The following is a 10422-nucleotide window of genomic DNA, read 5'->3' as shown; positions in this document are numbered from 1 at the left end:
AACAGCCATCAGCCCCTCACCCAGGCTGTCCAGGCGCCCCCAGAGGGATCCCCTCCACCCTGAAGAGGCTGTGGCCAGCCTGCAAACAGCCATCAGCCCCACACCCAGGCTGGCCAGGTGAGCAGTTAGGATCCAGCAGTCCTAGATTGTGAGAGGCATGTCCGACTGCCGGTTTAGGCCTGATCCCTGTAAACTGGTAGTAGGACATCCTTCGAGGGGTCCCAAATTGGAGAGGCTGCAGGCCAGGCTGAGGAACACACCCTCCCCCGTGCATGAATTTCGTGCACCGGGCCACTAGTATAAAATATAAGCTTACAAAACAAGAGTGGCACACACTGCTCTATTTGGGTTCAAATGCATTCAGTAGTATATTAAGAGATACAAAGGAGAGGGGAGTTAGGCTTGAGTACCTGGGGCAGCTTCCTGCAAGAGAATGGGCATAAGCTGAACCTTACTGAATGGAATGCAGTTTCTCTACTAAGTAAGCTACTTTGGGCAAATCACTTTGTTAATCATGGCCTCAGTCAGTTCCATCATCTGAAAAAAGAATTTCAGTATTTGTCCTGCTTAGTTTTATAGGGTAGATTTGAGAACTTAAAACATGGATAGAAGTGTATTTTGAAAAATATTTTAAAGCACTGTGTAACTGGGGTAAGAATCACAGGATGTAATGACCCGAGAGAGCTTTCAGAGAATGTATGTACCCTTATGTTCATGGCAGCACAATTTACAATAGCTAAGATCTGGAAACAGCCCGAGGCCCATCAGTAGATGAGTGGATAAAAATGCTGTGGTATGTTTATACCATGGAATACTATGCAACTGCAAAAAAAGAATCTTGTTTTGAGACAGCATGGAGGGATCTGGAGAGTATCATGCTAAGTGAAATAAGTCAGTCAGAGAAAGACAAGTGTCACATGATCTCCCTCATATGTGGAATCTAAGTAATAAACTGATGAACGAAGTGGATCCAGAGACTCAAGGCATGGAACAGAGGGAAGGTGGGGGAAGGTGGGTGGGTGGGAGGTAATCAGAGACCTTGTATGCATATATGCATACCCCATGGACACAGACAATAGTGCTGAAGGCCTGGGGCAGGGGAGGGGGAAGGGTTGGACTGGAGGGGGTTAAAGAATTGACAATACTTTCAACAATAAAGAATTATTAAAAAAGAGAGAAAGGAGCTGTCAGAGTGCACTCCCTTTGTTTGTAAATGGAGACACTGAAGCTCTCTCTGCTTTTGGGAGCTCTGGTCCCATATCTTTTAGTCTGCTCAGAGATCTTGCTTTATCAGTCATCTCTGCTAACTCCTTATAACGATCATATTAGTTGTGAGCTTACAGTGTTCTACAAAACAGTGTCCTTATTTGTACAGTGTTTGGCATATAGTTAAGCACTCAAATGGTAACTTTAATAATAAATTTCAAAATCCTAGCATAGCTTGCAAAACCCTTAATGTTATGGTCCTTGCTTACTTTTCCACCCTCATTATTAACTCTCACAAGCACCATTATTTCTAGGAATAAATACTATTTCATCCTTCTTTCCTTCGTGTAGGCTTTTTCTCTGTGGGAAGCCTCCCTGAATCCCTATTTGATTACAAAGCCCCCTTTCTTACATTATTCCAGCACCATATGGGCAGTTTAATCATAGGAACTACCTGTTGCATTACAATGTTCTTGTGTTTTGTTCCCCGACTAGACTATAATAAATCTGAAAAAAGGAAACCGTTTCTTCCTATATGTCTGGCCTGAAGTAGATATATGTACATTAAATAGTTGCAGAAGGAAAAAGTGAAAGGAAAATGATTTGTCCAAGGTTACAATTATAGATATTACAATCCTCCTCAAAGGCTTGGCAACTGAGTCTAGAGTTTTGGGGAGAGAGGGAGGGAGAGGTCCTGGGCTTCTGAAATGTCCTATGAGGCTGCAGAGGTGGTAAGGAGAGAGCCATTTTTGTCCCTGAAGTTGCCTGGATTTGTTTCTTCTCCAGGGAAGTTCCAGATGCAGGTCCTACCTCAGTGTGGCCATGCAGTCCATGAGGATGCCCCAGACAAGGTGAGCCCAGTGCTGATGACTGAGGGTTGTGAGGACCTCTGTGAGAGTAACTTGGGTCTCACAGGAGATAGAACATAGCTCTAAATCAGTCTGTGTTCCTGCAACTGTTTCTGTGGGGCCTACACAGATGCAACTCCACCAGCTCCCATACCTCTCCCTGGCAGCTGCCAATGGTCTTGGCTTTCTGTGTGTGGGCTGAGAAGTTACTGGCACCCTGCTATTTTATCCTGGGATCCTATAGTGAAGATCTTAAGCTCCACTTCTCCATTGCCTCCAAAAGCTAGATGGAAAAAGGGATAACTGGGGTAGAAACTGCTCCCTAAATTATACTAATAGTTAGGAATGAGTCTCCTACCCTAGCAGTATCCAGGTCATTGTGATCTCAAGCTCCCAAGACCTATAGGTCCCGTGAGTTCACTATAGGGTCTGACGTTCCAGCAGAAGCCCCCAGGACCTCTAAGGCTGAGGCCCATTGCTAACCTTCACATGGCTAGGAAAACCTCTGTTTTCTAGGTAGCTGAAGCTGTTGCCACTTTCCTGATCCGGAACAGGTTTGCAGAGTCCGTCGGTGGATTCCAGTGGTAAGCAGTAAAAAGGTTTAACCAGTTAACTGCCACGCATCCAAAACGGAAACCATCCCCATTTCTCCCATATGTGCTGGAATATTTACAAATTTAAGTTACCATAATTTTCTTTACAAACCCAGAGATGTCACTAACAAGTCTGATTTTAAAATTGGGCGACCATAGTTAATAGGTGAGGTTTGCGGCTATAAACACACATGGCGTGTGGGGAAGGTCTGCTGCTTGTGTCTATAGATGCTTATGGTGTACAAAGGATTAAGGAGCCCAAAGTGTTGGCCAACTCCAACAAAAAGATACTTGCAAAGTTGAACTACCTCTTCCTTAACCCTGTCTGGTTCAGTCACCATGCCTTCCTCAACACAGATCCCAGCATGTGTGTTTCTACAATGCTATTGTTTGTTTGTCTCTCTGGTCGTGGGTTGTTGCTATGCTGAGATTAAAATGTCCCTCACCACCCTACACCTCACCCCCATGTGCACTTATTGAGGTGGCCCTTCTCTAAGGAAGCTGGGATGGGCATCAGTCCTTTCCCAGGCTCTTAGAGACATCTGCTGAGGAAGGCCGGGCAGGCTGTGGAGGCTAAATAGAGACCCAGAATAGGGTATTTAACCTCAGCACTATTGATACGTGGGGCAGGTAATCCTTTGTGTTGGGGACTGCCCTGTGCATTATAGGATGTTTAACAACATACCTGGCCTCTATGCACTAGAAGCCAGTAGCACCCCACACACTTAAAATTGTGCAAGCAAAAATGTCTCTAGATTTTACCAAATGTCCCAAGGAAGGCAAAATCACTCCCAGGCAAGAACCATTGGTCTAGAGCAGTGGTCGGCAAACTGCGGCTCGCGAGCCACATGCGGCTCTTTGGCCCCTTGAGTGTGGCTCTTGCACAAAATACCATGTGCGGGCACGCATGTACAGTGAGATTGAAACTTCGTGGCTCATGCGCAGAAGTCGGTATTTTGTGGAAGAGCCACACTCAAGGGGCCAAAGAGCTGCATGTGGCTCACGAGCCGCAGTTTGCCGACCACTGGTCTAGAGGGAAAAGGATGCCTCTCTACTAGGATGTCCTTCATCTGATGAGGGAGACACAGTTGGGCTCTTTGTTGAGGAAGAGAAGCATGGTGACCCATACCACACGGTCTTGGCCACACCTCAAGGAGCTCCTCGTCTGTGCTACAGAAGGCCCCTGATACCTCACAGAGCCCACAGCCTGATGAAGGTCCAGGGAAACCCGTTCCCCACCCTCAGGAAGTTTGTGTTAGAGAACTTGGAATACCAGGGCCTGGGAGGTGAGGGTGACAGGGCAGGGTAGGCATTAGAAATGATGACAAGAGCCTGGCACAGTGAGCCACATATAAGTGACTCCCTTATGCCAAACAGGTGACTGACCAGGAATCAAAAGTAAAGACTGAATTTCCCTTAATAAGCACTGTTTGGGGCCCTACCAGTGGTCGGCCAACTCATTAGTCAACAGAGCCAAATATCAACAGTACAATGATTGAAATTTTTTAAACTTAAACTATATAGGTAGGTACATTGTTATTAACTTAATTAAGGTACTCCTAAGGCTTAGGAAGAGTCACACTCAAGGGGCCAAAGAGCCGCATGTGGCTCGTGAGCCGTAGCTTGCCGACCACGGCCCTAGACCATTTGGAGCTTTTGTCAAATCAGTACACTGAGAGCAGACCCTGTGTACAGCCCTGAATGAAGCTGTGGGAGGTGGGACAGATCTGCAAGGTCCTTGCTGGTCATTAGGAAGGGCATACTGGAGGAGGTAGGGTGACATTTGTTTTCCCTTCTCTTTTTACTCTTCACAGTGTGTTTCCTGGCTGTTAGTGACCTGCTATCTGCCCTTCCCTTAACATTGAGCTCTGTTGTAAATACATCGCACCAGAGGCCACTGTGATGCCGCTGTCTCCTCCTCACCATCCTGCCCGACCATGTGACACCGGCTTCCTATAGATGGGCATCTCCAGATATACAGACCCTTTTGTGTATTTCTATCGAAAGCATTGTTTTTCAGGGCCTTTGACCAACATGAGCCTCCCTAGTCAAAGGTTCCCAGATCATACCCCTTCCCTGTTCAGGGTTTTCCTGTTCTCTCTGCCTTACCTAGGGTAAAGCCTTTATCAGAACTGCCACGTGGGCCCCTATTTCTGGCATTAGGCAGTGCACCTGGTTCAAATGTCTCCCCAGGCTCAGAGACCTCTATTCCTTGATACTGTTCTTGGCATAGCTCTGCCCTACTTCACGGTTTGGTCCATGCATAGGGTGGTCACCAGTCAGGTACCTTTTTATCCCAGTCTTACTCTTCCAGGCTTGGAAGACTCATAGAGTCCAGGATCCAATCCTTAGGTATAAGGAGGTGTAGTGGATAGCATCACAAGAAACCATCCTGAAAATCAGGTCCAGCCAGTCCAAGCACATGGCCTCCTATCTGGGGAGAGCCCACTGTCCCACTCCCACATGTCTGGACACCTGTCCTGGGCTGAGGCCAGGCTGCTCCAGGGACCTCTTGAGCCCTCACCTGTCACAGAGCAACCCAGGTTAAGTACAGCCCATGCACAAAGCCACAGAGCTAAAGCCTGTGCAGTTGTTTTTAAGGGTCAAATTTAACCATTTTCATAAGTGGTTCCTGGAGGTGTGCAGAGTGCCCGCTTGCTTCTTCTAGACCCACACAGCTTATCTTCAGCATTTGTGGTTCCCATGTCACTCTTCATAGAATTAGCTCAGCATCCTCTTCCAGTTGCCTCATCACAGCACTACGGCCTCCCCCTGCTGCCCCAGCATACCTTTTCCAAGGGCAGGGAGGGGCAGTCTCCTGCAGCCCACCTTTTCTGTGACTGTCGTAGGTGATGCCTAGCCCCCTCCACTTTTCACCCAACAACTTCCTCTCCCTTATCCTGCTGCACGGTCTGGAGTCTGGGACCTACTTTGTTTCTTTGTTATTTATGATCTTGTTAAAATAAATATCTCCCAGCCTTTATTGATATAGTCTCTCCGTGAAGTTGTCCTTATTTCTGCTGATATGGGGGGCAGGGGACAATTCATTGGATTTAGTTACCATAGAGCTCCAGAAATCCCTTTCCTGTAGCCCATCAGCATGATATGCTCTGCCTGTTCCTCAGGTCTGGGATGCCCAGTGGAATGGACAGGGCCAGCCTCCACAACAGCCAGGGAAACCTGGATTCCAGTCCCATCTCTTCAAACTATGTGCTGTGTTAACTTGTTGTTCTGGAACAGGACAGTCTGCCCTGTTCACGTGACCTCACCACTCATCGCTTCATATCTGCCAACTTCCAGACTTTGTCCACAATCCAGATCATCTCCTGAGCTCTAGACACTTGGGTCCTTGTACCTCCTCATCTCTCTCCCAAAAGACCAAAGGCCACTCATGTTGACCATTCCTGAAACTGAATTCACCTTCCCTCTAAAACTAACTTATTTCTCCTGTGTTTCCTAGCTCAGTAAATGGTAGGTACCACCATCTCTCCAATTGTCCAAACCAGACAGCTAGAGCTCCCTAGATAGCTCTCTTACACCCATATCCAGTCTACTACCAAACCTGTTAGACCCATGGCTCCTGCCCTAGCTGAGGCCTTATCTCTCAGATCACTTCAGTACCTTTGCTGATTCCCTGTCACAGCCCCTCCTTTGATCATCCTCTGCACAATGTTGGAGTCCTAGAAAGCTTTGGGGCCAGGCTGCCTAAATTAGAACCCACAGCCCAGCCATTATGGTTTATATGAGATAGCTGATTCTACACTGCAGTTTCCTCAACTGAAAGGTGGAGATCAATAGTAGGGTAGGACCATGTAAGTTAATATAGGTTAACCTGGCACAGGGGAGGCACTCAATGAATAGTTCCTGTCATGTCACTTCCAGATTACACTTTAAATTTAAAACCTTTATCACTCAAAGTGGTCTGTGGGCTAGTAGTATCAGTATCATCTGGAAGCTTGTTAAAGATTTTGTCCCTACCCCAGACCTATTAAGAATTGATCTGTATTTTAACAAGCACATTAATCCTGAGAAGTTCAGGGTTAGATGTCCACTAAATATTTCAGGGTAAAGCATGAGCTCCCTAGCAGAGAAGAAAAGTGTTTGTGTGTGATCTCATTTCTCCCACCAATCCCTTGTGGATGTGGGTGTGGGTGTGGGTGGGATCTCTTTGTGGGGCGTGTGCCCTTTGCCCACAGGGGGGCAGCATGATCACATGCATGGTTCTCAGGGACACAGCCACTTTTGTTCACCAGGCTAGTCAAATTAGTCATCAAATTTTGGTGATCTAATTTACTTTACATACATCTCATTTAATTCTCACAGCAACCCTTTGAGGTAAGTGATGTTCCTTTTACAGGTAGACAGGTCCAAATTTATATAGCTTAGAAGTGACAGTGTCAGAATTCAAACCTAGGTTGTTTCCTCTTCATGCTGCCTCCTAGACAATACATGGGACACTGGGCAGAGGTCATTTTGGTCCAGATAATGGACTTAAAAAGAAAAAAAAAGGATGATGACCAGGGAAATAAGTCTTCTTCAGATTTGATGGATGGAGGCTGAGAATGAATGAAATGTTTGTCCAATGTTAGGTACTGTGCTAGTCACATCTCCTTTATATGTTGTATCCTTATGACATATGGGCATTAACTCCAATTTAAAGGCACAGAAATTGAAGCTCAGAGATCTGAAATGACTTGCCCACAGCCACAGCTAGGACGTGGCAGCATCTTTGTCTACTGATCATTTCACTACACCCCAGCAGAGAAGGAAACATTCAAAACAACATATTTAATGAGCACTTACTATGTGCTGGCTATAACAACATCCTTGAGCCTACAGATCAGCACTATGAACTCAGGGAATAAAGAAGACCCCCGCCCCCCACTCCGCCTTTTAAAAAAATTATTTTTTTATTAATCTTCACATGAGGACATGCTTGGAACGGGGAGAGGGGAGAGAGAAGCATCAATTGGTTGTCTTTCATACATGTCCCAACCTGGGATTGGAATCCACAAACCAGATATGTGCTCTGACTGGGAATTGACACTTAACCAGCTGACCCACTCTGGCTGGGAAACCCCTGGACCTTTTAAGTGAAGGATTGCTGCACAGCCAGAAGGAGCATGTTTGGGTCAAGCCAAAGGATTCTGTCACACACACGCTGACAAATACCCAAGGAGAACTTCCTGAAAAATAGAAGGTAGGTGGCCCTGACTGGATAGCTCAGTTAGAGTATCGTCCCAATATGCCAAGGTTGCGGGTTTGATCCCCAGTCAGGGCATATAACAAGAATCAACCATTGAATGCATAAATAAATAAGTGGAAAAAGAGCCCTCTCTCCCTCCTTCCCCTCCCTCCTCCCTCCCTCCCTTTTTTGAACCTGGATTTAAAAAGAAGGTAGGCAGATCTAATAGAAGGGGGGATCTCAGAATTGAGAGGACTCAGACAAAGGCATGAGGGGAGCTGGCATGACTTGGTGTTATCCTCAAACCTGCTGTTGGTGAGCATTTGTTTGCTGATTAAGCATACCTGAGAACCTGTTCTGTACAAAGCTTCTAGTGGATTTTGGAGACAGATATCAATACATAATGAGGCCCTTTAAATGAGCTCATGGTCTAGAGAGACCGTTAAAGAAACAGTGACCACATTGTGCAAAGGACAAGAGGACAACCAAACCTTTGGAAACAGGTCAGAGATGGTTTCACAAAAGAGGTAGCATTTGAGTTGAATTTTGAAGCATCATCAGACGGTGGAGGTAGAGAAGGAAGGGGAATTCACTGCAGGTAGAGGCAACAGCATACTCAAGCCCAGGAGACTTGAAAGTCGTTCTGATAACTGGTAGATTCACTTGATTTGTGTGGCTGGAGTAGGAGGCAGACCCAAAGACCCTGAGTGGCAAGAATGGGGAGTTGTTTGCAGTGAAGGAACTCTAATATCCTGTGTAGCTGGATTGGTCTGCACCAGATGAGAGGCAGGAGCTCAGTAAAGGGGCAGTTGTAAATGGCAGCAGTACACTTAACTAGGACAATGGCTGCAGGGATGAGAGGAGGCAACCGGTTCAAGATTTTGGATGTGAAATGAACAAGACAAACCGATTTGGACAGTGAGGTGCAAGGACCCTTAAGTTGGATTCAAGAGCCTGTCATCAGAACAGGGGATAGGGAGTTAAAGGGTAAAGACATTAATAAGGGAAAAGCAAGAAGAGAGCCTACAAGAGTAGAGAAAGCAAAGGCAGCCACACTTCCCTGCAGGAACAGCGTGCTGTTTGTAAGCTTCCAGCCAACTCTCCTGCCCCAGCTGGATACCCATCAGCAGCCAGAGTCAACACATTCTCACTCTGGTTCCAAGGCTCAGAAAGTTATGTAAACTCAAGAGACTCCCTTATTCCTAGAGCTGGCTTTCTCTCCCAGCAGTTTGCTAGAAAACCCCAGCCTGCAGCCAGGCTAAACATTGGAGCCTGCAACTATCTGGTGGACGGAAGGAACAGTTAACTGAGTAGGGAACTGTGATGGGGAAGAAAGTGTTTTTCCTGATGATCAATGATGATGCCACAAAGCGATGACTAATCAAGTTTAGCCTAACAACACAATACAGCATATACCATTTATAAAGCACATTTTCATCCTTCGAGGTCTCACAGCTCCTCTGGAGTGGGTAGGGGTGGCAGATTAGCAGTGCCATCCTACAGGTGAGAAAACGAAAGCTCTGATAAGGGAAGTGATTTGCCCAAGGTCACACAATTAGCACAGTCTGGGCTCGGATTCAAGCCACAGAGCTCCCAGACCAGTGCACACCTTATCACTCCTACATATACCAGAAAAGAGATGGGGATGAGGCAGGTGAGAAGATTGGGGCTTGCTGACAGGTACTCACTAGTGGTGACAGGCTCTCAGCCACCCACTAGCTGGGTGACCATTGGCTAGTCACTTCTTTCAGAATTTCAGGTTCCTTATCCAAAAAAAAATTTAAAAAATGGGTTGATAATCCTTAAATCACAAGGTGTCGGGAGGGTTAAATGAGACTTAAGTATTTAAAGTATAATCCAAATGTGCTTCCTGCAGTAGTCCAGGTGAAAAGCAGGAAATGCCATGTTGCTAAGACAAAGGAATTCCAACAGGAGGGGAAACCAAGGCAAAACCCCTTAGATCTGAGGTCCACTGGGTTCGCCTCCCCAGCCTCACCAAGTGGGACTGCTCCCAAGCACAACAGGGAATAAAAGAGGGATGGGGTAGAGAGGAAGACGGGAAAGAGACAAGCTCTACTTCCCGAGGGGGGGGAAAGTTGTGAGGATCTTCAGGTGAGAGAGAAAGGTTAGAAGCAGCTGGTAGGGAGGCCTGCCTCACTCTGCATCCGGCTCTGCTGCTAGCTGTGTGAACTTAAGGAAGTCTTTTCATTGAGCCTCCTTTCCCTCTCTTGCCTTACCTCATACTTGTGAAAGAGAGAAGGGAGAATAAATAGCTGGCACATAATAGGTACAAAGGTGTGTCTCCTCCCCTAGCCCTTGGCTGATTTCACGGTGTTGCCAGAGTGTGCAGCACTCTGCGGGCAAGTGCCCCCTTCATTCCACCCTCCCTCCCTCATGGATGCTCCCAGCTTGAGAAGCAATGCCCCCAAACAGGGAACTCTTTGAGTGGTTCCATGAAAGGGCAGTCTGTGTTGGCTGCTGTTGGCATTGCTGGACAAGGGCCCCCCAGAATCAACACCCTCTCACATCCTCCTCCTGGACAGCTCTCCCTGCCCCCTTGTGTGTGAAAGGGGACAAGTGAAGTGACAAC

At 46.8% G+C, this 10422-nt stretch overlaps 1 protein-coding gene across 3 annotated transcripts in view; it reads left to right on the top strand.

The window, feature by feature from the left end:
* Positions 1–5666, top strand: part of PPME1 (protein phosphatase methylesterase 1) — a 40274-nt gene extending 34608 nt beyond the window's left edge. For 2 of the 3 annotated variants that reach the window (XM_006777930.2, XM_015557497.1), the window contains exons 12-14: positions 1993–2057; positions 2571–2638; positions 4462–5641. In XM_006777930.2, coding sequence (XP_006777993.1) covers positions 1993–2057; positions 2571–2638; positions 4462–4480 — 152 coding nt within the window. In that variant the 3' untranslated portion in view covers positions 4481–5641. The other variant, XR_001512186.1, reaches the window with a different exon arrangement.
* Positions 5667–10422: the final 4756 nt, after the last annotated feature.

This window comes from Myotis davidii, unplaced genomic scaffold (genome assembly GCF_000327345.1).
Source record: "Myotis davidii unplaced genomic scaffold, ASM32734v1 scaffold169, whole genome shotgun sequence".
NCBI lineage: Eukaryota > Metazoa > Chordata > Mammalia > Chiroptera > Vespertilionidae > Myotis > Myotis davidii.
Note: the sequence above shows the minus strand (reverse complement) of the source record. Positions and strands in the feature narration are given on the sequence as shown.